This window comes from Maylandia zebra, linkage group LG6 (genome assembly GCF_041146795.1).
Source record: "Maylandia zebra isolate NMK-2024a linkage group LG6, Mzebra_GT3a, whole genome shotgun sequence".
In the NCBI taxonomy this organism is placed as follows: Eukaryota; Metazoa; Chordata; class Actinopteri; order Cichliformes; family Cichlidae; genus Maylandia; species Maylandia zebra.
The window spans coordinates 34,783,318-34,803,462 of NC_135172.1; the positions used below are offsets into that span (position 1 = coordinate 34,783,318).

Here is a 20,145-nt window from a genome sequence, read left to right on the forward strand (position 1 = left end):
GTGACCAGACCAGGGAGTTTACCCACCTGCTGCAATATATAGCATATATTCAATTTGGAGCAACTGTGACCACATAATTTTCTCTGAGATTAATAAAGTATTCTGATTCATATGTATGCACTGGGAGATAGGAGAGAATAAAAGTCATTGATTTGTTTATGTTTTCATTGATTTCCATGGTCAGTTTCCCTTTTCCAGATTTCCTTTGACGGGCAGTATGTGTTGGAAAGGAGAAACGTGACCAGAGGAAGGAAAAACTCCTTAAATGAATAAAATGGGAGGGATGGAGAGCCAACCTGAGGGAGTGACAGAAGAAGAAAGAGGGAGGGAAAGAGGAGAATAGAGACAGCAGGACCAAGCTCACTGCCCCAGTGCTCTCCTTTCTTTCCTCCAGAAGCTCAAGGCTGAGATCAACAGATAGGTAAGTTTTCTCCAGCATTTTTATTTTGTTCTCCTCTCCTTCTGTTTATTTTTTATTTCATTTTTTCTTGTTGTGTTTTTCCTCAATAACTAAAAATTTCATCTCTGTAACTAATTGAAGTCATCCTCAGTCAACATTTGTATGAGGGCCCATGATCCATACACAAAGCAGAATTTGTCTGACTCCTAAATCCATAAAGTGTTTCTATCATCCTCTAGACCTTCTCCTCACAGCTTGCTCCTCACCACTAGTTAGCTACTCTGCTAGAAGACAAACATTTTAGAGGTTGTAATTATTGCTCATTAACTACAGCATCTCGCACAGATGGAGACCTGCTGCTCTATTTATGTGTGAGAGCATTTTTATGACAATGTTTATTTGCTTATGTGTCTGTTGGCCTAATACGTGCAACTAAACTTGAGGGTTTGCGGAAAGCCAGAATTTCCGTTGGCTGGATGCAGAAGCTACTTTTAGCTCCGGTTATTACTCCCTGTGCCTTGACTGGTTCAGGCTGTTTCTCAAACCTCCCGCTGTACTTTAAATGACTCTGATTATTTTAAAGGATAAAAACATCTATCAATCTTTCATTTTACTGTGGAATGTCCCATTAGGGTTGAAGAAAACGTTTCTAATTATACGTTCTGTTAGACTATGGAATGTGACTTCCATGGCTTTGTGTTTTTTTGAAGATTTTTGTGGTAACATACACATTTATTTTGGGAGCTGCAAGCATCTTGTCTGCTTTGCTCTTTTGAGCTGATGTCAGGCTGATGTTTCTATCAGCCTGTGTTTCACTCTTTGTTCTCCCCCCTACCAGGATGCGGTGGCTCAGCTCCTTGTCTACGCTCCTTGTCCTGCTTCTCCTCTGCCCCCCCTCGTTTTATGCACAGGAGGTCCATGTACGCCTTGCAGGCTTAAACCGGCGCAGTACAAACGAAGGACGTGTGGAGGTGCTCTACAATGGCGCATGGGGCACTGTGTGTGATGATGAGGTAGATCTTAACCTGGCCAATGTGATATGCCGGCAGTTGGGCTTCCAGCGCAGCTTGACCTGGGCACACAGTGCCAGGTTTGGCCAAGGACAAGGTAGGTCCAGCCAAAAATGTGAAGCTTTAAAATACAAGTCTCTTGATTGATTTCCCTTTATTTGATGACTTGCCACTCTTTCTTGTGTTAGGTGTGATCTGGTTAGACAATGTGCGCTGCAGGGGCACAGAGGCCTCTATTGCAGAATGTCGTTCCAATGGTTGGGGGGTCAATGACTGTAGCCATGCTGAGGATCTAGGAGTTGTTTGCAGCCCAGAAAGGAGACCCGGTTTCCCTGCTGTGACTGTAGAAGAGAGTCCTTCATCTTCCAACCAGCAAAGACAGAGAAACCAGTCACCAAGACAGTCTCTGTCGCCCCCAGCTCCACCTCCAGGCCCAGCACACATCTCATCTGCCTCTCAAAGAGGCCATGAGATTGCTCTCCATCGCAACCCAGTCTCTTCCCGCCGTAGCAACATCTCCCCGCAAGAAAATGGTCATGAGATCCAGATCTTGCGACGAAATCGAGGTGGTTCAAGAGATAACAACCAAGTCAGCCCAGCTGCTCCACAAGGGCACCAGCTACTTTCACGTCTGGCAAATGGTGAAACTTACAGGCAAAGACAGGAAACGGCACGGAGCAGTCCACAGGCAGGGAGACAACAGGAAGAGGAGAGGGTGAACAGGCAGTCCCAATATCAACCTGAATCCCAGATCCCCTCTGGGAGGAGGAGTGACAGGAATCAGCAGCTCAGTGGGAACCATGTTGAACCAGAAACTCTTTATCCAGACATAGGAGCGGAGAATGGTGCATACTACACACAGGTAAACACACACACACACACACACAATACACACAGCCTCTAGTGCACACCAAAGAAGCAACCCAGTCTAGTTTTAGCCAGACTTCTGCAGAAATGTCATTTGTGGAACCACAGGCCAGTGGACATGTATAATTAGAGACAAACCTAAAACCAGACCTTCCCCAGAACCAGTTCTTATGAATTACCATGGCCTGAAGTTTAGTTTAACCACCAATAGCTCTTCCTCTGAAGGAAAAACTTTAGATCAGAGGAAACTCTGCTATTTATCCCTGCTGTTTGACTTTATTTTTTCTTCTTTTCAACTTGCCGAGTTTACACTTCTTGACCATTTTGTAATCACGATGACACATATCCCAACACGTTAAACAAACTCTGTCGACCTCTGTTAGTTTCTTTCCTGCTGCCAACAGTATTTAATGTGGATGATTAGAGACAACGCATAGGAATCTCCTCGTGTTATTCTTGTCTTGATTGTGTGCTATCTGCTTATGCTTATTTAAACAGTAGGACAATGTGTCAACCTTTAAATGAATTGTTGATGCGAAGCTAAAAAGACAACAATGATTATTTATTTGGGATAAATCAGTGCCCGTTCTGTTTTTTCCTGTCAACAGGGATCTGAGAGAGTTCACTTAGAGGAGGCTCGTCTGCGGCCAGTGTTGTCCAGCAGCCACGGCGGTCTGGTCACAGAGGGAGTGCTGGAAGTGAAGCATGCTGGGAAGTGGCGTCATGTATGTAATCGTGGATGGGACCTGAGCAGCAGCCGTGTTGTCTGTGGCATGTTAGGATTCCCTGCAGCAGAAGCGTTTGAGCAAAACGCCTACCGGTAAGTATGTTACCGTGGGCCAGGCAGAGTACCAGAGGTGGAAAGAGACATAGAAATGGATGTGTGTGTGTGTGTGTGTGTGTGTGTGTGTGTGTGTGTGTGTGTGAGTGAGTGAAAGGGATGGAAAAGTATAATGGACTAACATCCCTCCACAGATTAGGCAGCCCCATGCCTGGATTGCTGTTCCAACCCCCCTGTAGTAGAGGTTAACCACAACCGCTGTCATTAGTATAACCACACTTGGCATGACAGGTCCATAGTGGTATTAGCCAAGCCTGGCTGTCCACCAGGGCTGTCTTCCCCACTGGCTGAGTTGGTCTCAGCACAGACTTTTAAAATAGTCCTAGAAAGTATGTTATTAATGTCAGATCCAGACAACAAGATTACCGTCATCCTCATCTTGTGTGTCTCTCTACTTAAAACCTTCCCTTACATGGTTTCTAATCTCATACAATTAAGAATCATCCAGTGAAAACTGTGTGCAGCAGCATCTGCGAATGCCAGGTGACATGTTTACAAGAACTAAGAGCTCACACTTACTGAATTCATTAGTAATTATGACTTTTTTCAGCCATACACTTACTTAACAGCTTCTGTAACTATGAGAGCAGAGGTTTTAGAGGTTTTGGAGGCTCTCCCAGGTGGTTAATATACTTTGACCCCCTCCTCCTTTTTTATTTGGTTCATTCTAGTCAGGGCAAACATGCAGGCCAATTTAGAATTACCAGTTAACCTAACATGCATATTATTTGAATGTGGGAGGAAAACAGCACACCTGGTGGGGATCCCAGGCTCAGGGAACACATGTCACCTCTCCACAATTGCGCATTTAAATAAACATACAGAGAAACACAACTAAAACATGTCTCGGGTTTTTGGAACGCCGGAATAATGATCCAGTACGTATACAATAATGACTAAGAAAAGTGAAAGATCTCACTTTTTTTTCAAACTGCGTGTTTTTATAACTATTTAATTGTTCCCTAAACATAAACCCTTTGCTCTACAAATAATACCAGGCTGAATTGTTGATTTTATACCCATAAATCCAAGTGTCTCGTCTAACTTTGGCTGTAAATACCCACTAAAACACCTACAGCAGCCTTCAAAGCCTTTACACACACTTGCGCATGCTTAAACATTCTGCCCTCCGCGCACACAGACCTTGCATAAACTTTGTCCGAAATCCACGTGCTCACACAAATAAACATGCAAACAGAGTACACACACGCGCGCACATACACTTGCGCACATGCAAACACAACTCTCCATATGTCCCTCTGGCTGCCCACAGAGGTCTTTTTACGTCTTGGCTAACAGGACGACTGTACTGACCGCTGGCCTGTTCTACACCATCTGTCTCTTCTCTCCATTTCACCAATAATTACTCCATGTGTCTTGCTACTCTCTGCTCAGCAGCAGGACACAGGCTTAGTCACCTCATCTGCCCCATTCACTGCAGCTCCAGCAGCCTAACACTGGCGCTCTGTCTTCTTTCTGACTTATCTCCAGTGCTTCAGAAGTTTGTCTTCACTTTTACGTAATTAGATACATTTGGTCACATTTGGAACCCAAACGTGACCAAATGTCAAAAAGCATAAACAAGTCTGGTTGTCCAACTTTTGGAATCTAATGTTGAATCTAATCTGGACAACACTGAAAAAAAAACACATCTCAAAGTTGTCTGGAGAAGAATCTTGTGTCTGTGCCAAGAGCCTGAGCAGCAGCTTGTGTAAAGATTGTTTGTTTTTGTCAACCTCCACCCCGCTACGTGGGAGATGAATAGAGCAGACATTTTTGTCCAACAGTAAACAGTTGGAGGTGGCATCAGGTTGAGCATTAGCGTCTGTTTTAACAGATATTTTGTAGATGAATGTTTTTTAAGTGAGGTAGAAGTAGATGTGTTATGTCTCTCCTTAATGGCAGGAGCCTATTTTAGCCATGTTAGCAGAGAAGATCTATGGGGATGGCAGCGCTGCTCGGTACCTTTGGTCCAGACTAAAATATTGTTTTAGTGACTATAAATTGATTCCTGTCACTTTTTATAAAGACCCAAAGGGTTTTGGGGTTTACGTGGCTTTAATTTTAAGTCATTATTTTATGTTTTAGTGATATGTGTTGACCGCCACTGAGTGGATTATCATGAAATTTGCATTGAACAAATACAAATATATTATAAATATAATTCCTTGAGTTTCTGTGCGCACCACCAAGCTTTTCTTATTGCTTATCCAGACATGACAGCAGTCACATCGCCTCTTTCTGGTGCTACACACTACACTGGCAGTTTTCCACGACTAGTCTTTTTTGGGGATTGGTGTCCACTTGAGCAGCTGTAATTATGGTCTGCGCGATCCTCTAATCTAGAATATTCTCTCAGCAGAACCTGCTGCACACCCTTTGCTGTGTCAGCACATCCCCCTCTTACCATGCGGTTGTTTTTTTGGTGTGACTGCCTTTGTCTCTGCCTGTTAAGTTGCTCAGCACATTTTTACAGATGTTTAAAGACTCCCCCACTTTGCTGTGCTTACAAAAGGCAAGTGTTAAATCCATTTTCCAGCTCCCTTCTTTTCTAACATCCACACTCTCTTTGAGGCTGACACTAACTTCTTCAGTTCTTCTAATTTACTTTCACCCCCTGCTCCTTTTTCTCCCATCCTCAGCTTCAGTTTATTAAAAGACCATGTTTAATGCCTTGGAGGCAATTATGCTAAACCCCGCTTTTCATGGAAAGTACATCATTATGACCCCTTTGAGTTTTTTTTTCCATGGAGGTTGACGGGACTCATTAGGGGCTGTTGTGGAGTCAGTGTGGCAACCTGCTGCCTCTTCAGTGAGCCAATTGTTCCAGTCAGGCAGCTTTGCATTCATGCAGTATAATAACATGTTATCTCAGTTTTCCTGAGAGTCAGCTCCTCTCTCCGCTGTGGCTTATGGTATTGTGTGGTCAGAGTTTCATTTAAAAAATAGCATTAAGCTGAGGATCCGGAGGAGAATATTTTCTCCTGAGTAAAAGACTTCAGCAGTACTACAGCAATCAGAATTGGTATGCTGCGTTGAGGCACGTTGCTGTGGTTCACTTATCCGCCACTAAAGCCTTAACTCAGTTCCAACCTGTTTTCAATCCAACAAAGAGCATCACACATTGCATTTTTAGCTCTCAGCTGAGACCTATCGAAGAGAACATGCATTTCCTCTTCCTGTTAAGTGAAGAGATGCCCCTAAAAGTTGCCCGGCTCATGGATACTTTACTCTTACATCACTCGTTCCATGTTTCCCAGCATGCAGTCGTAACTGCAGTTTTACAGAATATTAAAGATCTTTGCTTTTACAGAGGCTGGGAAAGTCTATATGTACGTGCATATTTCCATGTCTGCTGTGTGTGAACCAACATGCTACTGCTCACCACAAAGCAGACACTGCCAAGCAGAGCAGGCAATTATATGGGAAGTACTCTCACCCCCGCCTCCTCCAGACCATGAACCAACACCCCCATGCAGTCTGTCTCTCCCATTTTGATTTACCACGGAGTTGTGACACATTTTATACGGTGCAAACACAGACAGATAGGCTTACACAAGCACACAGGGAGATAAAGCCAAGGAAATAAAATAGAAGCCTCTATAAAGTCACAAAATACATTTTCATACCGTATATAATAATATTTCCTCACAGTGATGGGCAGCAGGTGGTTTTCTACCTGATCAGAGAAATTACAAGCATGGTCATTTTTTGAAAGCATTCAGCAGCCACTGTTTATGGGGGGGGGGGACCTCTTGGTTGTGTGACTAAGTGCATGTAAAATGTTCAGGCTTGTCACAGAAGTGGTCACTACTTCTGTCATTAAAATCTGGGGCAACGAGTTTGTTTTCTAAGATGTGGTTATTTAATTGTTATTGTTTACTAGACCATTTAATTCTAGTTAACCCAACCAAGTAGCTTAGGGGCCTAAACTTGACCAAATAGTGCCTGCAAACAAATAAACGTTAAACACAGTGTTAGATCTCAGGTCCCCTGATTAAATGTCTTGTGTCTGAGTCAAACCACAGTCCTATCCTCCATCTCCAGATATAGATTTTATTGGTCTTTATACTTCCTCGCAGGTGCTGCTGCTGTGGGAAATGTGAAAGCACTCATATATTTTATTTCTGTAGACACTTGACAATCAACCTATTCTGCTGTTTCAGTCTGAGGATGTGTTGGTTTTTGCCATTTTTACCTCCCACTATGCTTTCACTGCTTTTATTGTATCCGTTTTCAGCTTCAGTCTGCAGCTATTTGAACAAAAACGACCCCTGATAAAGCTATATACCTGCTCAGTGCAGAAAGGAAACAGACACAATTAGCAGCCAACCAAGTGAATACTGTACATTCTTCAGTTCGACAGAAACAGAGCTCTAAGTCGAAAACAGTTTTCTTAACTGCTGAATGACGCCAAAAATGCTACATCAATTTTTTGTTTCCATTGCAGATAAAACTCATAACAACTTAGGATTTGTGTCTCATTTCTGTTGTTTGTAGGGATTTATTACCAGAGAAGGCCAGCATTAGTGACCAAACTTGCAGACTAAATTACATTTCATAACCACTGGACTGCAGCGGAAATCAGAAAAAAAATATGCAACAGTTTATGCTTATCTGAGCATGGAAAATGTCTTTTATTGTAAAAGAGCTTAAATATACACCATTTTCCCTCCACAGACTGCCTTTTGTTAGACTGTAAATGACTTGTGGTGCAAATGTTCCACACAGTAGTTTTCTGGCTCAGGATTTCTATTAGTTTTCATTATAAGTGCTTCCAGCATCAAAGACATTTCTCTTCTAATATTGGGACTGTGCATGAAAGCACTCAGAAAAGCAGGATACCGAGGTTCTCCCGGAGAGGAAACATCTCCCTTTTCCAGTATGCCAAATATTTAATTGCATCACAAATCTGGTTTTAGTGTAAACTCCTCCTGGTTATACTTGGTTTTGAGTCATTTAATTCAGGCACATTCATGAAGGGCGTCAGTCGCGCTGCACCTGTCTGTGGTCACACTGTCTAATACAAGTGGTCAGCGCTAATGTGTCTGTTTCCAGATTTAAGGGAGCCCATTTTGTGCATAGACAATATTTCCTCTTTGGATTCTAGTTTAAGGTAATACCCATAAAACTAGACAGAGTTTGGAAAGCCTGTTGAAGTTAGCAGACCTCAATAAGGATTCCCGCTGGGATTAATATATAGTGGACTATTCATATGTTTAGTTTCTTTTCCACGTGGACTCCTCAAACCAGACGTCCACACTAGACATATAGGCAAACACTGAAACTGAAATACCCATGAACGTAGGAATAGAAGCTCTAAAAAAGACACAAGAAGGAGGGGATGATTTTAGAGGAAAAATGAAAGAAAGAGGAAACTTTGTTATCTGTTATTCTAAATCTCCTCCTCTCTGTCTTTCTGACATATGTTTAACTAGGGAACAAATGCCCTGTCAAGGATGTTGTGTCTCCTTCATATTTATAGTTTCAGCTGGTTTACTTAACCTTTGATGAACAGAATGGAAGAAGCGGGGATTTCAGGGAAGAAACAAGAAGGTGACTGAAAAGGAGACTGTACAGGAGAAGCACAGGGGTAGACTGTGGGAGTATGTAGGACAGCAGATTGTTTAGTCTACTCGATGTAAAGATGCACATGACTGAACATTCATGACTATAATGTTCTCTGTGTTTTAGGAAACTGTGGGACTCCAAGCTGGCTGATCCTTCCTCCAGGTAAAATCAGCATCTGCTTTTTAAAGGATACAACTCGAGCACAAAATCATAGTTATAATGTGTCGTCTCATTCCATTTCTTCTTTGAATCACTCAGGCTGAGGACACAGATCAGTAAGAAGGGTTACTGGGTGGAGAAGGTGCAGTGTCAGGGTGTGGAAACATCTTTGTCACAGTGTCAGGCCCTGCTGTCCCTGGCCAGGAGCGATGTCCCATGCAGAGGGGGCATGCACGCCGTGGTCCGTTGTGTACCCGGATCCCAGTTCGCGCGTAACGGCAGAGCACCTGCACCGCCTGCAGTGCCGGTTAGTGTCGGGGTGGAATATGACAAATACAGACTGGAAGTGTTCAAATTAAAACCTTAAGCTGTGTCTACAGTGGAACCACTTTTCAGTGACTTGGTGACCAGAGACCACAGAAGGCGAATTACTGTAAAAAACTACGAGTGATCTACTTTTCTCAATGTCACAAGATGCTGCAGACTGATATATGAAATACACCCAGGCCAGATTTACCTAGGCACCCAGCACTTCAAACATTAGCTTCAAAGTAACACGTCCCAAGTGAGTCACTTCCAGTGTGGACGCAGCTTAAGTCTTTTGGGAAAAATGCTCAGTGGTTTTCTTTTTAAGTGGTAAATGAGAAGATTTTTATCACATTACATACAGTATGGTCTCCATGTAGTGGTAACAAGGAAGTTCTATATAAAGGGCCTATAGTATACTCTATGGTATACTCTGTGTGTATGAATCAGCTTTTGGCCTCAGAGGCCCCCCCACTGCCCCGTCTTCCTTGGTGGCAAGAGACACTTTTGTATACAATTACTGGGTTACTATGACTAATATTGTCCTGCTTAATTTTCCCTGCCAGTTGACCTTGTACATATTGTAGGTATTTCTTTATCTGTACAAAATCACAGGGGTCACAGTCTGATACTTTGAGCACATACCTTTACGCAAAAGTCTTCTTATAGGTGTGAAAAGTATTTGCCCTCTTGCTGATTTCTTAGTTGGTTTTTTCTTGTTATTTTTTTATATATTTGTCACACTTAACACTAAACAAATTTTAATATTAGACAAACATGAGTGAATACAAATGCAGTATTTCAACGATGAAGGGGAAAAACTATCCAAACCCAGCTCACCCTATGTGAATAATGTTGTTGCGAGTTCTTTTGTGACCTCCTGAATAAGTCATTGATGCAAAGACTCATTTCTTTGAGGCCGGCCAGTCCTGGGAAGGTTTCTGTTTCACGTTTTCTCCATTTGTGGATAATGACTCTCTCTATGGTTGACTGGAGTCCCAAAGCCTTAGAAATGACTTTGTGACCCTTGCAGACTAAGAGACTAACTGAATATGTTTCTCTGCTGTTTTTAAGTTTCTTTAGCTCCTGGCACGATGCGTTGTCAGACAGGTTATATTTAAGACAATTCATGATTCAACTCGGCTTTAAAAAAATATGGTTAATCACAGTTAGTTTATGATTTAATAAGAGGGAGCAGTCACTTTTTCATAGAAGTCTAGGTAGGTTTAAAGAGCTTTTTTTCCCTTAATAAATGAAAGCATCGTTTTAAAAAAGCATTTTGTTTTTACTCGAGTTCACTTTGTCTAAAATAACGTGTTCATGATTTGAACATTTATTTGACCAGTTTTTTAAAATCTAAGAAACCAGGAAGGGAGCAAAGATTTTGTTCAAAGCACTGTATGCCTTTGAGTCCAAAAAACATATTTTGCTTCTTTTTTTTAAAGTTTTTTTAGTTTGTAGTTTACTCCTGTTTCCTGTTTTTATGCTAACTTTCCCTTTGCTTTTCAGCAAGAAACTGAGTTTAATGAGAAATGAGAAAATGTAGCATCCAAATGTGAACATGCTTTAAGTGTAAAATTTCCAAATTGATTCAGAAACACCTCACTAAAACTTGCACTTTTTTCTTCCAGCCTGTTGTGCGTCTGAAGGCCGGGCCCCGTCTCGGGGAGGGCCGCGTTGAGGTGCTGAAAGAAGGCAAGTGGGGCACCATATGTGACCATCTGTGGGACTTACCTGCAGCCAGCGTGGTCTGCAGAGAGCTGGGTTTTGGGACTGCCAAAGAGGCACTGACCCAGGCTCAGCTGGGACAGGGTAAGATACATAGCCACACACATAGTTTGCATACAGTCAAGCAGTACTTTGATGTCTTTCTGGTGCAGTGAACTTTATTCACCATGACCTGGAAGGTCACTGTGGGAGATGTTTGTGTGTTTGAACAAAACCAAAAGCAGGTTTTATTTGTCTTTATTAGTAAAAAGATAACCTCATTTATGAAATCACAGAGAGGATTAAAAAAAGGCCACGAGCTGCTGATATGATAACCATAAAAGATGTGGTGCAGACTTTGAATCAGTGCATCCTAAGTATGATTAGTTTATTTCAGCGATTCCTTTAGACTAAACACTTTTCTATCTAAATGTCTGTTGCTGCACTCCAAGAATCGTGGACCTGAGCAGACAAATAAACCCAGAGAAAATATTTACTGCCTCACTTCCACTTCTATCAGAGAAGCTGATTGTTGAAGAACTTTACCCATGACCACTTAGACAAGTGTAAACAATGCTATGAAGTTCCACTGATGAAAAAAACTGCATGTGTTGTTGTCAAAATAAACATATATGTATGTGAAAAGTTAGCGCAGCTTTGAAACTGGGATGTCAGGCAATCAGTGCCTGACCAAACACTCAGTTGTAATTATAATAGTAATGCTTTTGTTGTGGGCGTAAAAATATAGCCACCAAAGTGTCTGGCAGTAATGCTTTTTTCAGCCAGGGAACAAAATAGGCCCTTTCTCACACTTTGTTATTGACACTTTTTCTTGCCATACCTCTGCAGTAACTCTGTAATCACATTTATTTCCTCCCATTATCTTTCTGCCCAAATAAGCACATAGCATGTCCTATAATGGTGGGAGCATTTCCTTCTCTCTACTTTACTTAATTAAGTAATTCATGGAAAGCATGTGAGTGTTACTTTAAAGGCTCTATTAAGCTAGGTGCTATGGTTACATTTCAGCATGGGGCATTGTGCCTTTTAGCGTCTTATGCTAGTTTATGAGTTGTGTAAACATATAAGGCATGAGTCCATGTGAGGTCCCATGGTTCTGCAGTCAGAAGAGAACAGCAACTCAAAACTAGGTTTGATGACATCATTAGCTATTTAAGACTAAATTATAGGGCTTTAATGGGCTTTACCCTGGGCCCCATACACCTACGCAAACATAGATGTGTTCAAAGATTTTGCTCCATTTTGCTATTTTGACATCTATTTTTGAGTTATAAAGAGCAGCCCTGGTGTGCGACGTGCATGACGGAGTGTACAGTAATTTGGCTTTCAGAGCCACATCACAGGTCCCATTCATGTCTGGGCTTTTAATCCTTCTCTTTGCTCATCTGCTGCACTTGAGCCATCAGGTTTCAGGGATTTTTATGTCTGTATCGCTCTTTTAATTTGCAATCAGTCAACTGCTACTCCGTTATGCTGTAGGTACTGGTCTCATCCACATGAACAGCGTCCAGTGCACAGGCAGGGAGAAGTCAATTACCGAGTGCCACTCCAGACCAGTGCCTCTTTACACCTGCAAACACAGCCAGGATGTGGCAGTCCGCTGCAACGTCCCAAAAACTGGAATGGACGCCACGGTGAGAAACCCACACAAACAAAGTACACACATATCAACATTTAAGCATACAACAGGAAACATTTTCTTGCTCCTTTCACTTTTAGGTGCGTCTGGCAGGAGGCAGAGAACCATCACAGGGCCGTGTGGAGGTGCTGATGGAAATCGGAGGAGTGAAACGCTGGGGCTCTGTCTGCAGTGAAAACTGGGGCCTGAATGAGGCCATGGTGGTCTGTCGTCAGCTTGGCTTGGGCTTTGCCTCAAGTGCTCATCAGGTGGAAAAAAAACAGAATTCCCTTTGTTGATGTTTTCCTCTGATTCCGTCCTTTTTGTCTCTAAGCTTTTGTTATGTGTGCTCCCATTTCCCCGCTTTCTCTCCATCCTACTGTTTGTGTGCCTGTGCTGTGTTATTACTGAGGCCTGAGGTAATTACAGGCTTCTCAGACGTCCACTTCCAGCGCACTGAAAATAAAAGAGGGAAAGTAAGCCGAAGAGAGATTGGGAGAAAGTCACAGAGCAAACAAACTGAAAATAGACTTTGCATGGAAAAGGCCACCGAGAACATTTAACAGGCAGTTTCAACATTGTGAAAAAGAGTGGAAAATGTGATAATATGTACTGATAGATCCTATAAAAAATGGTGCTTCTCTGTTTGCAGCAGAAGCTCCTATTTGCCTTCCGCTGTGCCATTTTTCACAATTCTTGTTATAATATTTCAAAGCACAAATGACTTCTGGGGATTTTTCTTTGAATATTTTTTCTTCTGTGCAGGAGACTTGGTACTGGCCTGGATCCGCAGATGCTGGTGAGGTGTTGCTCAGTGGGACACATTGCATTGGCACTGAGATGTCTATTCAGCAGTGCCGCAGAAATGCACATGTCTACTGTCCAAGAGGGGGAGATGGCAGGGCAGCAGGAGTCACATGTGTAGAAAGTAAGTCTAGAACTGGCAAACACGTGGACACAACTGCACTTTTAGTGATGTTTCCAGTGCAGTACAGTGCCAAATTGGAAGGGAAACTTAACAATAAAACTCTTTGATTCATGCAGCTGCTCCTGACCTTGTACTGGATGCACAGCTCGTCCAAGAGACTGCTTACATCGAGGATCGGCCTCTTCACCTTCTGACTTGTGCTAACGAGGAAAACTGCCTGTCCTCCTCTGCCGCCAGAATGAACTGGCCCTACGGACACCGCCGCCTGCTACGCTTCTCCTCCCGCATTATGAACATGGGTCGTGCCGACTTCCGACCACGAGCCCCAAGAGAAAGTTGGGTATGGCACCAGTGCCACAGGTAAGAACTAAAGCAGGCATTTAGAAGCCAATGTGCCATTTAACTGAGCTTCAAGGTTTTAATTTAAAACTGTAGCTGCTTATTTTATGCCTCCAAGCAGATAGGGAGTAACTATGTGCTGCAGTCTTTGGCTGGAAAAGAAAAGTACCATAACCTCCTCTATGGTGCAGCACAGGGTATTATGAGGTGATGCAAAACAAAAGCATTTTATAGTAAACACAGCTAGCAGAGGTCAAAAAATTAAATGTCAGCAGGGAAAGATAAATGGGACATTAAGATTTAGTAAGTGAAACTGGATCACTGGGTTTTGCACTATAAATAGCGAAACATGTATAAAAGTCTGTTATTTAGCACAATGAACATAATGTTTTATCCTCCAAAATACTGTTTACAATAAACATCCTTCTCACTGGTCACCCAATTGTTAGAGTCAGAGCCATGACTGCACTCAGAGCAGCCTGGCTTCTTATCTTGGCGGTTGTGGTTGTGTGTCCCAAAACGAGAGGCACAGCTCGTTGTGTCTCCCAGCCACAACCCAATCACTACCTCCCCGACCAGAGAACACATGGTTTGACTTTGAGTTTTGATAGGATTTGCTCTGGGAATGGTTCTGTAATGAGAGGACACCAAACTGATATTTGTCTGTTCTCTTTTGCTTTTTTACAACTTTTTCCTGTGTTCGTCTGACACCTTAAGAACAACATAACAGGATTTATAGCTGCTGAATTTCAAGTTGACGCTAGGATTCTTGTCCATAGATTGTGTAGTTGGAAAATAAAACAGCAGCAAGTCTTTCTTAGTTTTGTTCTCTCTCTTTTTTATGTATTTCATTGTTTATTTGCCTTCTTTCAGACACTACCACAGCATTGAGGTGTTTACCCACTATGATCTGCTCACACTCAATGGGACAAAGGTAGCTGAAGGTCACAAAGCCAGCTTCTGTCTGGAGGACACCTACTGTCCTGATGGTAAGATATTAATAGAGATTACTAATACATTCATTTGTTCTTTGTGTGGAAATGTGAAAACAAAAAAGAGCAGAATCGTGACAGACAAGAAAGAATCAAGAATACATAAAAATGCAAAGCTGAAATCCTATAATGAGTGCTCAAAGTCAGGCTGTAAGATCAGAAGCCAAGCCTAAATAGATCTTGGTTTCAGAGAGGCCAGACAGCTTTATGCAGATCCTTTCTATTCATTTAGAGGAAACGCCAGAAAAGACTTGTTTTATAAATCATGTTATTTTAACTTCAGACCTCAAATCCACAGCGACTGACAGCAAAGAAAATTTACGTTTAAAGTCTCTCCAACTATTTTTTTGTCCCTCTAGGTCTCCATAAGCGATATTCCTGTTATAACATGGGACAACAGGGAATCTCAGTTGGCTGCTGGGACACCTACCGGCATGACATTGACTGTCAGTGGGTGGACATCACAGACATACGACCTGGTGAATACATCTTTCAGGTCAGTTTGTTTTAAGACACAAAAATATATTAAATATATTATCGCTTTACTAATTTGTTTACTTCGTGCTGAGCTCATGGTGAAACTGTTAGTCCAGTGAAAGTGCAGAACAAAAAGTAATCCACACTTAATCTTCATGCTGAAATAGCATCAGTGATCTCAGTAGCTTACACAACTTCTCAGATCAGGCATGAAAGCAAAATAGAGAGCAGAGCAAACACAGACGTTTGTGTTTCAACATCTGAAGGCACACATGAGATAAAAGCACAGATAAAACACTATAATTTTAGCTAAGTGGCTCTTGGCTGTGTTTCCAGCCATTCAGGTGTACAGTATATATGTAGTTTCAAGGGTGTGTGTGTATTTAGAGAAAGTGAATTTAGTCTGGATTTATATAGAAAGTAGACCTGCTATTAGTCCACCCTCTTAGAAGGTACGGACTTATTGGCAGTAGAAAAGCTCTGTCAGCACTTTGCATTTGTACAAGTTTTAGTGCTCTATCACGTCTGTTTCTAGACATGCCGTGTGCCGCTGTGTGGCGACCTTCTCATCTGTCCTCTTGTTCTCTCTGTCATTTGTTCTATTTTTTTCTGGACATTTTAGTGGCAGAAAAGCAACGATGTTTACAGTTTCTAATCATTTTCGGAGTGTTTACATGAAATCAAGATGCCAGAGTTAGACTTGCATGTGCCTACGTGGACTTTATGTAAACTACACGCAGGAGTGGTCCTTCTGTGTCCACATGAGCCTGCGCACATGTGACGAGCCACTTCTTGAGAGATAAACCCACATAAAGCACAGATGCAGTGCTGCCACGATGCAGCACTTTGTGGTCGAGATTGTGGCGTAACAGTAGTTGAGCTGCTCATAAATTTGTGTAAGAAGTGAGAGATTAAGGAAGGGCGTAGAGCCTTGCTTTTTCTTGTGCAGCCTTCACCGTGATTCACAGCGTGGCAGCCATTTTTAAGACCATACATTAAGCTGATGAGTCACGTCCACCTCAGCCTGATTACTGCTTATTGGGTTGTTATTTAAAAATCAGCGACACAACCTCATAGTCTTTTACATGACTGTGACAGCCTTTCATTGTTCTGTAAAACAGGCTAAGAGTCCTTTGTTTCACATTATTACAAGAGCATTTAATGGGATATCAGCTGCCACTAAGTTAACGTGGTGTTTTACAAAATATGTGCTGACATCATTGGCTGGTCCCAATGTGCTTTTAGGACCAGTTGTAATATATATATATACATGTAATACTGCACATTATAAATTCATAATTATGAAAATTCTGCATCTTAAATCTTTGTCTGTGAATATAATTGTAACCACAACATTTATACAGTATGTAAAAAATGAAAGTGGGTTACTTTATTGAATATGTGGTCACGTTATCTGTTTGATGTGTGCACCAGGAAAATTCATTTGTGTGCTTTCCTTATATATGGCAGACAGACAGGGTGGAAAACAACAAACCATGGCAACCAACCATGGTTACGGTCTAATGGTAGGCTGCGACTTGAATCCAAACCCAACACTATCATCTGCCTTTCTGGGTCTTTTGTCCTCTACAGAGATAGCAGTGGAAAGTGATGCCATGCATCGCTTGAACCCAAAATATATAAGATCACTGGTCATATAGAAAAGGTGAAAACAATAATCCTGTGGCTTCTCAGTCGGGCCCCATGAAAACCTGTTGTTTCAAAATTATCTGAGGAGAACTGCTACTTTCACACTCACTCCCTTACTTTATTAAAAGACACCCTTTGCAGCATTTCAAGTCTAGACAGAATGTTGCTTTTACTATCAATCCCATGCAAACACCCACCCGTATTTCCAGTATAAACTGAACTAACAGCTGCCCAACTCTAGCTACATGATTAATATACATGCATTAAATAATAACAATACAAAGAAGAAGAAAAAGATGGCCTGAGTAAATTGTGCACATGAAGTATACAGTCTTACCAATACATAAAGTAGTTGTTTAAAATGTTAACATAGCAGAGCATTATCAGAAATGTGTAAGACAGCTCGATGCATGAAATTCTTTGATTTAAATTTAATTGGTGCTACTTAAATAAGTTTAGTCAATGTTGCTGCAATAATAAATATTAAATGAAAACGTGGTAAAACATCCTCGTTATCATATGTGTGACTAAACCCCTCCTAACTGTGTGTTTAATGCAGATTTCGAGCTTTGATGGTGGATATATAATGTTCCGTGTATCGCAGTGATAACCTGGGATACTCTAAATGCTTGCAGTGGTTCAAAAACTGTCCAGACACTATGTACAATGCAGCCACAAATTGCAGTACAATCTTTGAAAAAGACATAGGGAAGGTTGTAGTTATGTACAAGCCATCACAGTATACAGAAGTGGGTTATTTGTTGTTGTTGTTTGTGGTGGTGGTGGTGGTGGTAATCAAATCTAGAGCATCTAAAGCAAGAACAGGGGTTGCTGGTGAATTATAGCGATGCTGTTTTCTCCATCTAGCAAAAGGATTACATTGTGCTTTTTATCTTTTTTTAATAATTCTTCTGTTTCAAAATGAAACTCTATTTGTTATGAAGATGACTGACCTTCAGTCTAATCATCTGTCCTGTTTCTTACTCAGGTGGATGTCAACCCGTCTTTAGACATGGCTGAGTCTGATTTCCAGAACAATGTGATGCGCTGCCGCTGCAAGTACGATGGAGCTCGGGTTTACATGTTCGGATGCCATGCAGGTAACATGTCTTTTACTAAATTCTCTCTGTTTCAATACTTTCCTGACTGATTCTGTGTAAGACTCTTATCTTCTTTGTTGTGTTTTTATCAGGCGACGCTTACAGCGCTGAGGCGGAGGACTTGTTCGACCACCAGCGTCAGATCTCCAACAACTTCCTGTGAATTATGGGAGACCCAAATTTGTTAACAGAACAACTGTAGAACTCCTCATCACACCTCAACATATATGGGGAGGGAGGGTGAATGATAATTACTTGCCAGTAAACAAAGAGGTGGGGATCAGAGAGAGGAGGGTCTGTACACAGGAATGATTTGGGAGGGATGGAGTGACTTTATTAAAAATGAAAAACAGTATCCTGTGACTGATTATGATCAGCAATGAGTTTTGTTGTTAGAAAGTCAAAGAGATTAAAGGAAAAAAATGTTTAAACAAGAAAAAAAAACACATTAAAGTCAGATATCATAAGCATCATGACACCATAATAGACATACAATAGTTTACAATTTTCAGAACTTGATGTTTTAACACTTACCTTGACTAAAAAGTAACATGAAGGCATATGAGAACAACTTTGCAGTACATCACCAGACTGTAGTCCATAAATCTCTGTACCTGCTTACTGTGCTTTCCATCATCACACTGCAAAATGTAGCATTTATTGTTACAGCTGTGTGGTTTTTGGTTTTAAATGAGATTTATTTTTCATGGTGCTATTTTGCCTGTTTTGAATAAATATTGTAATGTATTGCAAATGTATTGTCATGTACAGTTTTATATTACCTCTCTGGAATAATGTTCTTAAGGTCTCTAATTTATGCAGAATTTTAATGTACTTTTGAGTTGAAAGCTGTTTGTATTGTTAATTTTATTATGATAACTATCTCCACTTTGTTTGTTCTTTACCTGTTTAACATTGGGAACAACAGACGAGATCTGGTTGTACCACAGTATTGCGTCAGTACTTGGTAATGGTAGTGAAAGAATAAATGTCAGATTGAAAACTGTCATTTGAGGCATTATTATTTGACCGCAGACATTTATAATGCAGAAAGCAGAGAATAATTAGGCCGTGTTTAAGGATATAATAATAATTAAGCAGAGTTGATGTTACAGTTTCTGTAGAAGGTTTGGAGAATTGCCTAATAGGCTAAAAGAGATTCTTGAAGTTCATGCAGTGCCTTATGCGAGTCTAACCAAGTTGCTTCAGCTTCTTCAGCAGATTTTAAAAAGATCTAAGATGATTAAAGTTGCTGGGTTTCCCATCCTTTTCCTGGGAGCGTGAGCTAAGCGGCGTTTTATTGTTGTTTCCACCATATTTCCACTGAGGAATACATAGAAACACTGGAAATTCTCACAGTTACCCTCTGTCACATTACATAGGCTATGCTTTAAATAAATGACTCACTTTGGCCTTTTTTCTTTCCATTTCATGAGCTGGTGCCATATAAAACTATATAAATAAAGTGGTAAATTAAAATCAAATACAAAGTCAGTAAAGGTGACATAAACATGATGCAAATCTGCATTGCAGATTGTGACTGCATCTGGGGTGGTAGTGCATCAGCAGGCTGTAGACACTCCTTCCATTTATTCATTTTCTTCAACTTATCCGATTCAGGGTCACGGGGGGCTGGAGCATATCCCAGCCGTCATAGGGGGGGGGGGGGGGCCAAGTAGGGCAAACCCAATGTGTTGCAGGGATCACAGAGAGACAGACAACCATTTGCACTTATGTCTAATTTAGAATTTGTTATTATGAAATAAGGTTATTAGAAAATAACATAACGTCTTTAAACTGTGGGAGGAAGCCAGGAGACCAAGAGAGAACCTACACAGGCACAGGGAGAACATACAAACTCCACACATAAGGACCCCAGCCAGCCAGTAGATTCAAACCTAGAGCCTTAACACAGCGGTCCCCAACCTTTTTTGCGCCACGGACCAGTTTGTGTCCGACAACATTTTCACAGACTGGGCTTTAAGGTGTTGCGGATAAATACAACAAAATACAACCGGTATCAAAAAAAGAAGATTTATTCATAACACACGGAAAGAGACCCAGGAAACCAAGTTAATGAAAAAAATAACGCTAAAGATAAGATAATAAGATAACCTTTATTAATCCCACACGTGGGAAATTTGTTTCCCCACGTGTAA

The 20,145-nt window shown here is 41.4% G+C and overlaps 1 protein-coding gene across 1 annotated transcript; it reads left to right on the forward strand.

Moving 5' to 3' along the window:
• Window positions 1-297: 297 nt before the first annotated feature.
• On the forward strand, window positions 298-18,995 carry LOC101475478 (lysyl oxidase homolog 4). The gene is made up of 15 exons (XM_004539062.3): window positions 298-421; window positions 1,239-1,507; window positions 1,599-2,272; window positions 2,886-3,097; window positions 8,813-8,851; window positions 8,948-9,155; window positions 10,786-10,966; window positions 12,362-12,516; window positions 12,602-12,769; window positions 13,266-13,428; window positions 13,545-13,788; window positions 14,641-14,756; window positions 15,119-15,255; window positions 17,875-17,986; window positions 18,079-18,995. Exons 2-15 carry the CDS (start codon window positions 1,240-1,242, stop codon window positions 18,147-18,149), a joined length of 2,748 nt encoding a protein of 915 aa, XP_004539119.1. The 5' UTR covers window positions 298-421; window position 1,239; the 3' UTR covers window positions 18,150-18,995.
• The last annotated feature ends 1,150 nt before the right edge of the window (window positions 18,996-20,145 follow it).